Below are 16,864 nucleotides of genomic sequence, written 5' to 3' on the forward strand. Positions count from 1 at the left end.
TATTATAAAATTACACTCTGTGGAGCTTGTTGGACAGTTTTTTTTCTCTTTATTTTAATTAAGACGTCTGAAATTTTGTGACCAACAAAGATAAAGCAGACAGCTTTGAGCTGATATCATGCTGGGAAGGTCCATGATTAAGGGTACTGTCACACTTAGCGATGTACCAGCGATATGACGCGGTCAGGATCGCTGGTACATCTCTAAGTGGTTGCTAGTGAGCTGCCACACAGGCAGATCTCACTAGCGACATCGCTGGGGACGGGGGTCACTACTTACCTGTCACACCAGACGATCTTGCGTCCTCCCGCCCGGCTCCACGCGTCGCTCGTCGTCACAGCAGGAAGCTGACGACGAGAAACAGTCCTGGACTTTCTCGCGCGATCAGCAATAACCAGCGGGGGAGCCGGTCGTAGGTAAGTATCAGACATAGCGATATCGCTAGCAATATCGCTATAACGTCACTAGTTATAGCGATATTGCTAGCGATATCTCTTAGTGTGACATGCCAGCTGAGGCCATTACCAACCTAAAAATACCGTCCCGTAGCCACTCCAGGTTTTGCGCATCACATTCGCCTTTGCTCTTCCCAATTGACCTGGCGCGATGGCAGTCGGGATAATGGGGCTTGGGGTTGATGTAAGCTTAGCATCCAAAAACATACCTGACATCAAGTCCTGATGGTAATAAAGAAGTGTCTATCAGACACCCCCATTACTAAGCCAGTAAGTAAAAGGAACAAATACACAACAAAATATTTTATTTAACCCCTTTTTAACCGATGACAGACACATAACACGTCATGAGTAGGTATCTGTTCCCACACCATAATATGCAATGTCGGTCATGCATTTGACAGCTGAGTGGTGCAAGGACCCATGCCTTCTGTCCCTGCATTGAGGGCTGTGATCAGTCAGGCAATCTTACTGGCCGATCAAAGCATGATTGCGCAAGAGGTGATGAAATATCAGCACCTCTCACCTGATCACAGTAGGAGCTCGGTCCTGCTAATGGCCGAGCTCCTGCTTCGACTGCCAGTGACAGTGCCAGCAAACCTTAACAGTAAAATCTGTGCTATGATATGGTTCTCCTCTGAACTTTGCTCTGTGCCTCAAAAGTAATTTCTGATTACATGTAGGAGTAATTGTACAACAAACTGAGAGGTCAATTTTTAGCAATAAAATTGTAATTATTCTTTCTTCACAGCACAATGGTATACATTTCTGTGAGGCAACTGTGGTATCAATATGATCACTGCACCCCTAGTTTCTGCTGTTCTGGCGCCTCAGGGGCTCTGACAAAGTGACATGGCACCCTCAAACCATTCCAGCAAAATCTGATCTCTAATATGGTGCATCTTCCTTTCTGAGCTTTGCACTGTGCCTCAAGTCGTTTGTGACCACATATGGGGTACTGGCACACTCAGGAGAAATTGCACAACAAATTGCATGTTGAATTTTCTCCTGTTTTTATTTATGAAAATAATAATGTGGGTTTGAAAAAAAACATTTTTATGAAAGTTTTTTTTTTTTTTTTTTCTACATGACTCTGTTATAAACTTATGTGAAGCACCTGGGAGCTTAAGGTGCTCAGACTACTAGATACATTCCTTGAGAGGTCTAGTTTCCAAAATTGGGTCACTCGTGAGGTGTTTCCAGTGTTTAGGCACATCAGGGGCTCTCCAAACGCGGCATGGCGTACACTTTCAATTTCAGACATTTTTGCATTCAAAAAGTCAAACACTGCTCCATCCCTTCCGAGCTCTACCGTGTGCCCGAACAGTATTTTTTCCATACATATGGGGTATTTGCACACTCAGAAGAAATTGCACAACAAACTTTGGGGTCAATTTTCTCCTGCTACCCTTTTGAAAATAAAAAAAATTGGGGGCTAAAGTTTAATTTTTTGTGAAAAAAGTAAAATATTCATTTTTTTTCCCTTCCTTATTGCATTAATTCCTGTGCAGCACCTGAAGTGTTAATAAATTAATTGAATGTAGTTTTGAGGATTTTCAGGGGTGCAGTTTTTAGAATGGTGTCGCTTTGGGGTATTTTCATGTAAATCCCTTGAAGCCACTGCAAATGTGATGTGGTCCCTAAAAATAAAAAAAACATTTTTGTACATTTTGTTGCAAAGAATGAGAAATTGCTAATCAACTTTGAACCCTTCTAACTTCCTAGCAAAACTATGTTTCCAAAATTGTGCTGATGTAAAGTAGACACGTGGGAAATGTTGTTTATTAACTGCTTTGTGTGACATATCCCTTGTGAAGTTATTGTGAAATTTTCAAAATTTTTGCCATATTTCTGATATTCTCACAAATAAATGCAAGTTATATTGAACAAATTGTTCCAATATCATGAAGTACAACATGTCACAAAAAACAGTCTAAGAATCACTGGGATCTGTTGAAGCGTTCCAGAATTATTACCTCAAGACGGACGACTGGTCAGATTTAAGAAATGAGGCTTCGTCATTAACATACAAAGTAGCTCGGTCATTAAGGAGCTAAATAAATTCTCCCCTGCACTATTTCTGGTTCACCATTTTATAAAAAAATTACAAACCGAGAAGTAAGAACAGTACTGTCCCTTGTTCACCATTTTATTCGAAAAAAAGGTTCCCACGCAGGTCCACCGAATCCGACTTAGTCCAGAGCACAGAGTGACCAAAAAATGTCTGAAGAGCAGTGACGTTACAGAGACGTCAGGTCACGCGCATTGGGACCAGAGAATGGCTGCTGCTAAGGCCTATGGAGCCTCCGAACGACGATGATGGATTCAGGGAATCACTGAACTACGTCGGCCCTACGTGGGAACTTTTTTTTCTAATAAAGTGGTGAACAACGGACAGTGTCTTTTGTTTTTATTTCTCTCTGTTTTTCAGGTTTCCATTTGTGGACTGTGTCAGATTCGGTGAACCACGTCAGACCTGCGTGGGAAATTTTTTTTTTTTTTTTTATTAAAATGGTGAACCAGAGAAAGTGAGAGGGAGAGTTTTTAAATAAAAATGTGTTTTTTTTTTTTTTTTTTTTTTTAAACTGGTTTAGTAATGGGAGTCTCTCATAGAAACCTCCATTAATAACACCAGAGCTGGATGTCAGCTCTGGTTTTGGAGAGTTCACAGCTGACATCAACCCCAAGCTTCATTACCCCAATTGCCACCACACTGGGGCAATCTGGAAGAGCCAAGGCAAAGCGCAAGAATTGGCACATCTGATGTGATGCTCCACTTCTGGGGCTCCTGCAACGCTGGTATTTTTAGGCAGAGAATAGGCCAATAACCAGGGACCTTCATAGCCTGACAATATCCGCTCACAGCTGTCTGCTTTGCCTTTGCTGGTTATGAAAAATAGGGGGTCATTTCTTTAATCATAAGCTTTCCAATCAACTCCACAGGGTGCAATTTTATATTATGTTGGGAGGATGTGCAATTTTATGTATGTCCGGATGTCTGACTGTCTATCTGTACAGTGCTGCTCACCCTTCATATTTTTTTCTTCATACACTGTACAATATATTCAGAAATAAATGGAAATGTACCAAAGTTATATGCTCAGGATTTTTATTTAGTGGTCCAAAGTAATACAACAATAAAACATTGTTTTTCAACTTGCATATTCTAATTTCAAAGAAGAAACAGAATAATAAACAGCATGTTCAGCAATAAAGGCACCCCTAATTAATTCTTGGTTGCACACATTTTGGCATTGATGACAGCCTCCAAACGTTTCTGTAGCCATCTGTAAGCTTCTTGCACTTCTCAGCTGGTATTTTCTTCCACACTTCCTTTACAGTTTGTTCAAGCTCTTGAATGTTTGCAGGGTTCTTTTTCCCAGTGGCAGATTTCAGCTCACCCCAAAGATGTTCAGTGAGATTGAGATCAGGACTCATTGCTGGCCATCTTAAAACAGTCAGTTTTTCTTCTTTCAATCATTTTTGTGTACTTTTGGATGTCTGCTTTGGTTCATTGTCTTGCTGGACGACCTATGATCTTCGACTCAAACCAAGTTTTCTTACAGTGAGTAAGACATTTCACGCTAAAATCTCTAGATTATTCTCTTATTTAATGATTCCTGTTATACAGTCAAAGCCACCCCACAGCACTATAGATACTCGGTCATGCTTAACTGTTGGTAGGGTGTTCTTTTCCTTATAAGCTTCTTTGCGCCATCATATTAACAAACTGTTTTGCTTTGCCTAAAAGCTTTATTATTTTTGTTCATCTGTCCACAGAACATTTTCCCAGAAGGATTGTGGTTTGTCAAGGTACTATTTGGCAAAGATTAGTCATTCCTTTTTCATGTTGTTTTTTTTTTTTTTTTCAGCAATGGTTTCTTTCTTGGCCTTCGCCCATAAAGCTCCGCTTGGTTTAGTGTTCGGCATATTGGTACTTGTTAAAACCATGATCCCAGACTGTTTCAGGTCTTTGGATGTTTGACCTGGTGTTTTTTAAACAATTTGCACCATTCTTCAAAGACATCTCTTGTCAATTTTCCTCTTTCCCTAACGTACAGGGATGTCCTTGATGGTTCCATGCTTGGCAAACTTCTTAACATTGCGCACTGTTGAAACTTGAATGCCAAGTTCATTGGAGATTGCCTTATACCCTTTGGAAGTCTTGTTTGTTAATAGCAGTTCTGATGTCCGCAGACAGCTTCTTTGTCTTCACTATTGTCACAATGGAACATGGCCTACCGTGTGGCTTTTTAAAACACAGAAGTTATCATTCATTGGCTAATTCATGTCACATGGACACTGACGATTAATTACAAGTGATTTGTGATTTACCACAAGCGAGTCAAAATGCATTTTCCTACTAGTTTAATGTAAAGGGTGCCACACCAAGCTTTTAATTTTTTTTTTTTTCTGTTTCCCTCCTATTGTTTTTTGTTTTAAATGATTATCATTTGCTCTTTTTTCTTTAACACGAATGCTCTATACAAAAAACTGTTTCACTTTATTCATTTTTTTTCAAGGGGATAATCCAAATTATGTACTTAAAGTTAATGGGTGCCAATAACGATGAGCAGGACTGTATATCTCTGTAGCATTTATTGCTGTCCAAAAACGCAGGTGGAAAAAAAAACCAAATCAAAAGCGTGCCTTTTTTCCTGCCCAGAGATGCAGTAACTATATACAGCATATGTATGGTATATAATGATGATTGAAGCTTCCAGTCCCCTATTGCTTGTACTATATACTGTAATACTGTCAATGACTGGACCCGACATGTGACATAATAGTACGCTATATGTTGGGAAGGGGTTAGTGTCCAAATGATTCCTAGATAAAGGTTAATATCTCAAGATGTTGCATTTTAATAATAGCTGCTGGTTTAGTTTTTTAGGAAAAAAAACAAAACCTTTTCTTAAAGGGAAGGGGGCCAGAATGACTTGCCAAACATACGGTATATTGGATCGGTGAATGTTGATTTAGGCTGTCTGTTTCCATGACCACTAGTTTATCTGAAGTGCATCCACTTCAGGCTTCATCAATGCTTTAGGTTTAGTAATGGCTTGGAAAACACCGAACATAAAATAAAAAAGCGTAGTAAAGTGTTAACATTTAGATGTGTGGCTCAGACGTCTTCTTTTAATAGCCGTGCATATTACGGCTTGAAATGTGTAATCCGAAAACCATTAAGGCTAATACCAGAATATTAAATGTATTAAATTATCAGAGGCGGCCAGTTTAGCCCAGGAACAATTGCTCTCATTAGGATAGATTCGTAGCTCAAAGAAAAACACATCTTGCAGCTTTTAGGCGCTTTGCTAATCTCAAGTGCTGTGTGAAATAGCCATGCAGACATACATAGATATATCTCATCCCATGCAGTAACCATTTACCTATTTCTGATATATACATTTATCGAAAAAGAAGCTTTATACAAGCCCAGTTCCCAAAAAATTGGGATACTTTGTAAAATATAAAGAGAACAAGAATTCAATGATTGGGAATCTTTTATTCTCTATTGTGATTTGATTCACAACAGAATATAGAACACATATAAGAAAATAAAAGTTAGACATTTTTCTTTGTCACTTGAAAAAAAAATGAAATAATTTAGAAATAGATGGCACCAAAACACCTCAAAGATGAGAAAGGGTTAAAGGGAATCTGTCACCAGTCTTTTGCCTTATAATCTGAGAGCATCAGAATGTCAGCGCAGAGACCCTGATTACAGCGATGTAAAACTTACTGGGCTATGTTTTTCTGTTTCCGTACAATCAGTGTTCTCTCAGCAAGAGATTATCACTGCAGGACAGCTGGCCTCATGCATCTTGGTCCATCTGCGCTCACAGCTCTGCAGCAAAGAAAACGACCATTCTGTCCTAAGTGGTGCACCCATTTAAGTAAGTGATACATCATTGGAATCAGTGTCTCTGTCTCTACTTCATGCTGCTAACAATCCATAGCAAAAACCTGTTTTAATGAAAAATGGAAGGAGGATCAGTTTTCAACTATGTCACATGACTATACATAAAAAAGCATGTTAGAGAGCAGAGTCCCTCAGAAGCAAAGATGGTTAGAGGTTCACAAATCTATGAACTGCATCTAAAAATTGTGGAACACTTTCAGAATAATTTATCAATGTAAAAATTCGTAAATTTAAATATCCCACCATCTACAGGACTTATTATCAAAAGATTCAGAGATTCTGGAGAAATCCAAATACAAACGTGTAAAGGCAAAAGGTCAATATTAGATGCCTGTGAGCTACTGTTTCCCATATGGCACTACGTTAAAAACTGGCATCATTCTGTCATGTAAATCATTTCATGGTCTCAGGAATACTTCCAGAAATCACTTGTTTGTGAACACAGTTCACCATGCAATCCACAAATGCAAGATAACCCCTTTCTGATGTTGGGCATAACAGTATGCCCACGACAGACACTCTCCCTTTGATGTTGGCTCCGGTGGTGAGCCCACATCTTTCCCGGGACATGCCAGCTGTTTTGCACAGCTTACGTGTGCCCGGAACAGCTGTGGATGGAATCGCGATCCACCCATGGCTATTAACCCGTTAAATGCCGCTGTCAAACTCTGACAGCGGCATTTAACTCTCGTATCAGGCCTGAAATCCGCTCACCGGTGACCCCCTTCACGTGATTGCGGGTCACTGGTTTGTAGGCAGAGGTCTCCAGGAGACTCTGGTTGTCACTGCCGGTGCTCATGGCAAGTCAGTAATTCTACATAGAGGTGATGTGATCATTGTATGTAGCAGAGCCGATCGGGTTGTGGCAGCTTCTAGTCTCCCATGGAGACTATTGAGGCATGCCAAAAGTGTAAAAAAAAAGAAATTTTTTTTGAGAAATATAAAAAAAAATATAAAAGTTCAAATCACCACCCTTTCACCCCATTCAAAATAAAACAATAAAGAAATCAAACATACACATATTTGGTATTGTTGCGTTCAGAATCTCCCGATCTATCATTGAAAAAAAGATTAACCTGATCGCTAAGCGACGCAGCGGGAAAAAGTCAGAACTCCAGAATTATGGTTTTTTTAGTCGCCGTGACATTGCACTAAAATGGCGATCATAAGATTGTATCTGCACCAAAGTGGTATCATTAAAAAGGTCAGCTCGGCACACAAAAAATAAGCCCTCACCCAACCCCAGATCACAAAAATGGAGACGCTACGGGTATCAGAAAATGATGCAATTTTTTTTTTTTCTTGACAAAGATTGGAATTTTTTTCACCACTTAGATAAAGAGCCTAGACATGTTTGGTGTCTATGAACTCGTAATGACCTGGAGAATAATAATGGCAGGTCAGGGTTAGCATTTGGTGAACCTAGTGAAAAAGCTAAACTAAAAACAAGTGTGGGATTGCACTTTTTTGCAATTTCACAGCACTTGGAATTTTTTTTCACAACATGGTAAAACCAATGATGTCGTTCAAAAGTACAACTCGTCCTGCAAAATAAAAGCCCTCACACGGCCATATTGACGGAAAAATAAAAAGTTATGGCTCTGGGAAAAAGCGAAAAACAAACGCAAAACCGAAAAAAGCTCCTGTCATGAAGGGGTTAAAACTGTAAAATGCCAAGAAGCCTCCATATATCGTCATGATCCAGAAACTCTGCTGTTTTCTCTGGGCTAAAGCTCGTATAAAATGGAAAATTGTCTGATTAATCACATTTTTAGCTTCTTTATGGAAACCTCAAACACTGTCCTGCAGACTCCAGAGATGTAGGATCATCCAGCTTTGATATCAGCGCACAGGTGAAAAATCTGCGTCTCTGATGGTATAAGGTTGCATTAGTGTCTATGGCATGGGCAGCTTACACATCTTGAATGTCACTGTCCCAAATTCCCGACTAGAGTTGAGCGACTTTGGTCGGATTGGGTTTCGTGAAACCGAACAAACAAAATTTGAGTCGGATGAAACTGGTCCGACTAGGGCAAAAAAAGTCGGAGTTTCGTCCGAAACCTGACCCCAATGCAAGTCAATGAGGAATGAAAGTCGGCATTGAGTGGATGAATGTCATCCGCTCAATGCCAACTTTTATTTCCCATTGACTTGCATTGGGGTCGGGTTTCGGACGAAACTCCGACTTTTTTTTGCCCTAGTCGGACCAGTTTCATCCGACTCAAATTTTGTTTGTCCGGTTTCACGAAACCCAATCCAACCAAAGTCGCTCAACTCTAGTCCCAACTTTTCACCAAGTGAAAACATTTGGAGTTAATTTTTTCAAAACGAAGTTAAAAATGTCTAACTTTCACCTTTTATGATCTGTGTTCTGTTGTGAATAAAATATGTCTATAAGAGATTTTCAGATGGGTGCAGTTTTGTTTTCGTTACATATGCATACAGTCTCAACTTTTTTGAAAGACTATAAAGAATTGTTCTAGCATTTTATAGGAAAGTCTTAAACAGCAGTGCGCTGGAGGATGATGCACCAGTTCTATTTGTTGTGTCTTTTTGTCCATGTACCAGGAAATGAAATCTGTTTTAGCTATGAGCTGTCATGTTTCTGCCCGATCTTTTGCATCGAGTTATGGCAGAATTTAAAGTGCTATGTCAGGCTGGTCGAGGCTGTGGATCCCCAATACACTTTTCTTGTCACTTTGGATAGTGGAGAGATTAACACATAAATGTATAATTATTTTTGCCATTCAGTCAACCATTGAGTAAAAAGATTTCTCACGACTATTCATGTGTGGAATAACATGCACGTTATGTGATTAGACAAAAAAAACACTAATTAAATCACAAGTCATCTCTAATAAATAGAAGCCAAAACTAACATCAAATAGTCACAAAGCCCAAGTAATATATATTGCAAAAGTACAATCTTTTAGAAAATGTGTGTGTGTGGGCTATACAGGCTCGACAAATTGGAGAGAGCTAGCTCAAAAATGCTGAGAGCAAGGATGGAGAAAGTGGTTCAGTGAATAATATAGCAACAATATTGATTCAACTAAATAGGTAACAAACTAACATTAATAAAATGATGGATGTGCACGTAACCACAAAAGCTGTATTAGAAGAGAGATACAAGCTAATCAGCAGGGAAAAAAAAATGCATAGTTTTTATAAATAATATTTAAATAATGCAAGTAAGGCCTGTTTCACACTTCCGTTTTTTCAAATCCGTCAAAATCCGTTGTTTTCCGTAAAAAAACGGATCCGCCATTTTTTGCAGGATCCGTTTTTTTTGTCCCATAGACTTCCATTACGGTTACCGCGGATCCGTCAAAAAAACGGATCCGTTTTTAAAAAAACGGATCCGTTTGCATCAGTTTCCGTCAAAAAAACGGAAACGGATCCGTTTGGCGGACACAAAAACGGAAGTGTGAAACAGGCCTAACACACACACACACACATATATATATTGTGGCAGGGCTAAGGGTCGTGTAATTGATGGGAGATATGTGTCTCATAAATGGCTTATCTCCATAATGTAAGGCAGAAGTAAAGCATACCAGATATTGTTGTTGTTTTTGTTTGAAGGACCTGTGGTGAGGTCACAGTCATGTGACCAGTCAGCTGCTGGGAACGTGGGTGTGGCTACAGCCTTATAATGTGACCTGCTCCTGAACCAGGTAGCTGTATGTGGGGAGGACTACACCTCCCAGCATGTGCTAAGACTCGCGGTCTGAGTCTGCAACCACGAAGGTTTATGTTTTGTTTGCCTAAGCTAGAGGCTATTTTTGGTGATACGCTGTTTTATGGTTTATGACAGAAATAAACCTCATGAACTTTGGAAGAACCGGTCTCCTGATTGTCTCCCGCTGCACCTGAGCGAGTCACATCCCCACAATTGGTGGTACACGTGCGGGCAGCGGTCCCAGCAGAGACTTGAGACAGTTGCTGCATGTCCTGGGTGAAGTTTGCAGCGGGGCAACAAGCATTGCCTGGAATCATGGAGGACCTCATGAAACACCTGGTCCAGTCCCAGGCACTGCAGCAGGAAACCAACAAGCTGTTGTTACAGCAGATCCAGCAAAGCCAGCAGGAGCAGCGGCAGCAGTTCCAGCAGAGCCAGCAGGAACAACGGCAGCAGATGCAGCTTCTGGCAACCGCCATCCAGGAGGGCAGGACGAGCGCCCCAACCCCAGGTCGGGCTGATGCCACCGACGTCGAGAAGGCGGTAAGACGCGCATTACAAAAAATGACCCCTGAGGATGATGTGGAGGCCTTCCTGACGGTGTTTGAGAGGGTGGCTGAGAGGGAAAAACTTCAGCCAGAGCGGTGGGCGGAGGTACTGGCCCCTTACCTAACGGGGGAGCCCCAGAAGGCGTACTTTGACCTGACGGTACAAGGTGCCAGAGAGTATCCCAAATTAAAAGCGGAAATTCTCGCACGCTTGGGGGTAACAATGACTACCAGGGCACAGCGAGTTCATCGCTGGGCCTATCACCGGGACAAACCCCCGCGCTCCCAAATGTTTGACCTGTTGCACCTGGTCCAGAAATGGCTGCAGCCAGAGTCGGCTTCCCCTGCACAGATGGTAGAGCGAGTTGTGATGGATCGGTTTGTGCATTCTCTGCCGAGACCTCTACAGACTTGGGTTGCCCAGGGTGATCCCCAAAATGCTGATGAACTGGTTGGGCTGGTCGAGAGATACCAGGGGATGGAAGGTTCCTTGGGGAAGCAGCCCATTCCATATTGGGGGTCCCAGCAGGGGGCGGAGTCACAAAAAGGGGTGGTGCGTCCAAGGTCAAAAGGGGCGGGGGAGGCGGTGCCCAAGGTCCCCTCGGGTGTTATTTGCTGGAAGTGTCATGGGCCAGGACATATAGCGGCCCGTTGTCCCCAGACCACCGAGCAGATGGACTGCAGCATGGGACGCCGTAGTTCATACTACGCATATCCAGCTTGCAGTGTGAACTCGCTACCTAACAAGGGGCCACAAGCGTGTCCCGTGAAGGTGAACGGTCGAGCAGTAATGGCGCTTCTGGACTCCGGGAGCTTGGTGACCCTTGTGAGGGCCAGTTTTCCTCTAAACATACTCCCGGGTAAAAAGATTGGTGTTCGGTGCATACATGGCGATGCAAAGGACTACCCTATGGCTAGGGTGAAGATTGAAACGGCGCATGGCACCGAGTCGCATGAAGTTGGCGTTGTTCGAGACTTGTTGCATCCCATAATTATTGGCCGGGATTTGTCTGTTTTGGGATCTGTGGGGGATGGGTTCTGAGTGTGCTAGCAAGAGCAGGGAACCAATCCACCCCACTGAGGTATCGCCACCACCTGAGGCAGACGAGTTCCCTTTATGTGTCCTTGTTGGGGATGAAGAGGAAGGGTCCCCTGTACCTGACATCCCGGAGTTAGGGGTGGCCGGGGAGAATTTTGGGACTGCCCAACATAGGGACCCCACACTAAGGGAAGCCTTTAACAATGTCACCGTCATTAATGGGGTTGCACAAGAGCCGGGAGCAGACACAAGGTTTCCCCATTTTATGTTGAGTGGGGAATTGTTGTACCGGGTCACGAAAATAAGGGAGGAGGTGGCAGAGCAGTTAATAGTACCAGGCCCCTATAGACGAAAAGTGTTGGACATGGCCCATTCACACATCTTGGGGGGACACCTGGGGGTGGAAAAAACCCAGGAACGGATTGTACAGAGGTTCTATTGGCCTGGGTGTCACCGGGAAATAGTAAACTATTGCAGGTCCTGCCCGACATGTCAGTTAACTGCCCCCACATCTCATTTTCGGAACCCTCTTGTGCCACTGCCCATTATTGAGGTGCCGTTTGAGAGAATTGCCATGGACTTGGTCGGTCCCTTAGTTAAATCAGCTCGGGGCCATCAGTATATATTAGTCATCCTGGACTATGCCACACGCTATCCTGAGGCCATTCCCCTGAGAAACTCCTCTGCGAAGAGTATAGCCCGTGAGCTGGTCCATGTGTTTTCCCGGACGGGTTTGCCGAAGGAGATCCTGACCGACCAGGGGACACCTTTTATGAGCAAGGTGATGAGAGAATTGTGCAGAGTCTTGCAAATTTCCCAGCTGAGGACTTCAGTGTACCATCCACAGTCAGATGGCCTTGTTGAGAGGTTTAACAAGACCCTGAAGAGCATGCTGAGAAAAGTCATAGAGGAAGATGGTAGAGACTGGGATTGTCTCTTACCGTATTTACTGTTTTCTATCCGTGAAGTTCCCCAGGCCTCCACGGGGTTCTCCCCCTTCGAGCTTCTGTACGGCCGGCATCCGCGAGGTCTCCTAGATATAGCCAAGGAAACCTGGGAAGCCGAAGTCACGCCCCACAGAAGCGTCATTGAGCATGTGGCACTGATGCAGCAGAGGGTTGCGAAGGTGATGCCCATTGTTAAAGAACATCTCCGCCAGGCACAAGAGGCTCAGGCCAGGGTCTACAACCGGTCAGCCAGAGTGAGGCAGTTCAATCCGGGAGACCGAGTTCTCGTGCTAATACCGACGGTGGAAAGTAAGTTCTTGGCCAAGTGGCAAGGGCCATATGAGGTGGTGGAGAAACTGGGAGATGTAAACTACAAGATCCACCAACCCGGAAGACGGAAGCCATACCAGGTTTACCATGTTAACCTTATCAAGCCGTGGCAAGATAGAGAGCCAGCGGTAACTCCGTGCTTGCTGGGCAACCTAGAAGGGGAGGTTGGAGCCGTTACCATAGCGGAGACTCTATCGAAGGCCCAGAAGCAGCAGTGCCGGGAGTTACTCCAGAAAAACCGCGACCTGTTCTCAGAGTTGCCGGGGTGCACGAAGGTGGTGGAGCACGAAATTCTGACCGAGCCACATGTGCGGGTGAACGTGAAACCATATCGTATTCCTGAGGCCCGGCGAGAGGTAATCTCCAAGGAGGTGCAGCGTATGTTGAAGCTCGGGGTCATTGAGGAATCCAAGAGCGGCTGGTCGAGCCCGATTGTCCTGGTCCCAAAACCTGATGGTGAATGGAGGTTCTGCAACGATTACCGGAAGCTGAATGAGGTCTCCAAGTTCGACGCTTATCCCATGCCACGCGTTGATGAGCTCATCGAGAGATTTAGACCTGCCAGGTACATAACCACTTTGGATCTGACCAAGGGATATTGGCAGATCCCCATGGCACAGGAAGCCAAGGAGAAGACGGCATTCTCCACACCAGACGGGTGCTTCCAGTATGTCCGGATGCCGTTTGGCCTACAGGGAGCTCCAGCAACCTTCCAGAGGGCGATGGATAGAATCCTTGCACCTCATAAGCTATACGCTGCCGCATACCTGGATGATATCGTCATCTTTACCCCGGACTGGGAGACTCACCTGGAAAAGGTCCAAGCAGTGTTTGACGCTCTAAGAGAGGCGGGGTTTACAATAAACCCGAAGAAGTGTGCCTTGGGGAGAGAAGAAGCCAAGTACCTCGGATATGTAGTGGGGCGTGGCGAGATCAAACCCCAAATATATATATATCTTATCGTGTCTGTCTGTAACCGAAATCGCGGACCGCTGATTGGTCGCGGACGCCAGGCTGCAACCAATCAGCGGCCAGCACAGTCGGGGGCAGCACTCAATCAGCTTCAGGGATTATTAGTAAAAGGATTAAAAAAAATTAGTATCGTCGACGTCCTCCAATGTCCTTTCCACCCGCCCGGCCTCGCGGTCCAAAGAAGGCTTTACGACTTAAACCCGCGATGACGTCACTCTCGCGAGAGCGCAACGTTATCAGCGGTATATGCCGCAAAGCATTACTGGGAACGCGAGGCCGGGAGCGTGGAAAGGCCGTCGGAAGGTGGCCATGGGTAACAAAAACACAAACATACTCACCTTCTGACGGCCTCCGGACTCTGTCCCTCCTCTCCACGCTGCCGGCATCTTCCGTTCCCAGTACTGCTTTGTGGGAAATACCACTGATGACGTCGCGCTCTCCCGAGAGTGACGTCAGCAGGGGTCTTTGGTGCAAAGCAGTACTGGGAACGGAAGATGCCGGCAGCGTGGAGAGGAGGGACAGAGCCCGGGGGTCGTCGGATGGTAAGTATATCACATTTTTTATTTTAATCTGCCACTGGCCATATTCTAGAGTACCCGATGCTTTAGAATCGGGCCAGCAGCTAGTTGAATATAAACATAATGCACCATAGTGGGCTCCAGTAGGTAATTAGTAGGCTCCAATCTTAAATACAACTACCTGGTGACATGATGGCAAAGTGATAGGCCATGCCAAAAAATTCCAAAAATGCTTGACTCGTGTTTTCCTAAGGCCGGTTTTACATTTGCGTTAAAGGCCACAGCGTCGACCTGCGCACGGCCACCGCTAAGTCCCGCCCCCTGCCGCGCCTCCACCGGTAGCTCCGCCTCCGGGCGCATGACGCTTCATGTGTCCCCTATCTTTATCACTGAGGACGCAGGCCGTGTGCAGTATGCGTTTTGGCGGCGCCTGCATCCTTTGGACGGTGCGCCGACCAGCGCCAAACGCAACCTGTTGCGTCATGTGCCCGGAGACGGAGCTACCGGCGGAGGCGTGACAGGGGGCGGGGCTTAGCGGCGGCCGTGCTCAGGCCGATGCTGTGGCCTTTAACGCAAATGTGAAACCGGCCTAAGACGGCTTAGTCAGTGGGTCATATGTGTCTGCTTGTCTGCAAGCTCTAATATCCAACTTCATCAAAATCTGGGAGTCCTTACTGCAATTCACCAAAGTAATTTCACTTTTGTGGGTTTTGTTAGAGCTGCCCCAAACCCCTCAGAACGGGAAGGTGTAACTTATTTTTTCATACCGTTCTGAGAGGTTTTTAAGATAAGTTGACCAGATAGCTCTTTTAATCTCATGAAAAAATCAGAAATGTTTTCACATGTGTGAGCATAAGGTTCATAAGTGGGATAGTCATAAAACATTTTCTGTTTTTTTTAATTTTTTTTACTTGCAGGACAGAATTCAGTCAAAAAGGGACCATAAAAATCACTGGTGCTGGATACCTCAACTGTGTGCTGGAAAAATTTGCACAAACCTTTTTGAAACAAGGAGCTAAAAGGGTAAGGTCTGTTCAATTTTATGTATCGATGGAAGACAGAAGCACATAGTCTCATTTGGTGACATACTTTAGTCAAATTTAAACCAAAAACCATGGCAAGAAAATCTACTTGGACATACAGTATAAACATGTGGTAGGAAATCCTACCTCTTGCTCCAAGTGTTGCCGGCTGCCCCGACTGCACAATTACTTGGTGAATGTGTGAGAGATATCGGCATGAGACGTGTTGGTTAGAATAGTGCACCTGTTTTTTGGTTGACATTTGACTTTATAGATATAAAACACTGAAGCATCCACACTAATTCCTCCCTCGTGAGAAAGACAAAACTTGGCAATACGCGTGGGGATTCTTCTGTCTCTCACAGGGACTTTCCTCAATCGCCTTACACATTATTTTATTCTTCTGCATTGGTATTCATCTATGGGTCTTTTCCATGTGAACCTTTGTGCTGTTTTTTGTTTCATACACATTACTTTTTTAGCCCCTTAATGACCGCCAATATGTCTTTTCACTGACCTGAGATATAAGCGAATAGCATTCCCATACAGGTGATATTCCACAGCTGTCAACTTGCTGCATCAGCCACGATCAGTGTTTAGCACCGTTTTTAACCCCTTAGATGCTGCTGTGAATAGTGACTGCATCATATAAATGGTTAACAGAGTGTGTGGGCTTCCTATTTTAACCCCATCGGCACTCTGAGATCATGATTGTGTGGTGCTGATGTTTGCCATGGCAAATGGCAATTCATGGCCAAATAGCGGCCTTAGAGTCTCCCGGCTACAGTGGTTGGGGTTCAGAAGTTGGCTACATGTAGGTGGTAAAAATACATTTTTTCATTTCTGTTATGCCACTTTGCATTAATTCCTGAAAATCACCTGAGGGGTTAATAAACTACCTGACGGCAGTTTTCAATGTCAGGGGGTGCTGTTTTTAAAATGGTATCGCTTTTGGAGGTTTTCCAATATATGGGACCCCCAAAGTCACTTCAAACCTGGTTAAGACCCTAAAAAAATAAATCTTGTAAATTTCCTTGAAAAAATGAAAAAACACTGCTACATTTTTAAATCACCTAAAATGCCAATAAAATAAAAGATTATTTTACTAATTGGGCTGATGTAAGGCAGACGTGGGAAATGTTATTTATGAATGTATGCTATGACTATCTGGATTAAAAGGATAATCATTCAAAGTTTGAAAATTGCATTTTTTTTTTACATTTTTGTCACTTTTGCTATGTTTTGTGCTCATTTATAAAAAAAAATCAACCTAAATTTACCATTATCAGAAAGTGTAATGTGCCACTCAAAATCACTGGGATTTGTTGAAGCATTCCAGAGTTAATACCATATAAAGTGACACTGGTCAGATTTATAAAAAAAAAAAATTTGGCCCAGTTAATAAGGAGTTAAACGTGTGTTTAG

At 43.6% G+C, this 16,864-nt stretch overlaps 1 protein-coding gene across 3 annotated transcripts in view; it reads left to right on the forward strand.

Annotated features, from left to right (window-relative positions):
- PRELID2 (PRELI domain containing 2) overlaps positions 1-16,864 on the forward strand; it is a 148,894-nt gene that overhangs the window by 110,440 nt on the left and 21,590 nt on the right. For 2 of the 3 annotated variants that reach the window (XM_073575267.1, XM_073575266.1), the window contains exon 5: positions 15,335-15,440. The exons of the other annotated variant lie outside the window; for it this stretch is intronic. In XM_073575267.1, the coding sequence (XP_073431368.1) occupies positions 15,335-15,440 (106 nt within the window). The remainder of the gene's footprint in view (positions 1-15,334; positions 15,441-16,864) is intronic. 3 annotated transcript variants of the gene reach the window in all.

This window comes from Dendrobates tinctorius, unplaced genomic scaffold (genome assembly GCF_039654945.1).
Source record: "Dendrobates tinctorius isolate UK_male_01 unplaced genomic scaffold, ASM3965494v1 ptg000043l, whole genome shotgun sequence".
Lineage (NCBI taxonomy): Eukaryota > Metazoa > Chordata > Amphibia > Anura > Dendrobatidae > Dendrobates > Dendrobates tinctorius.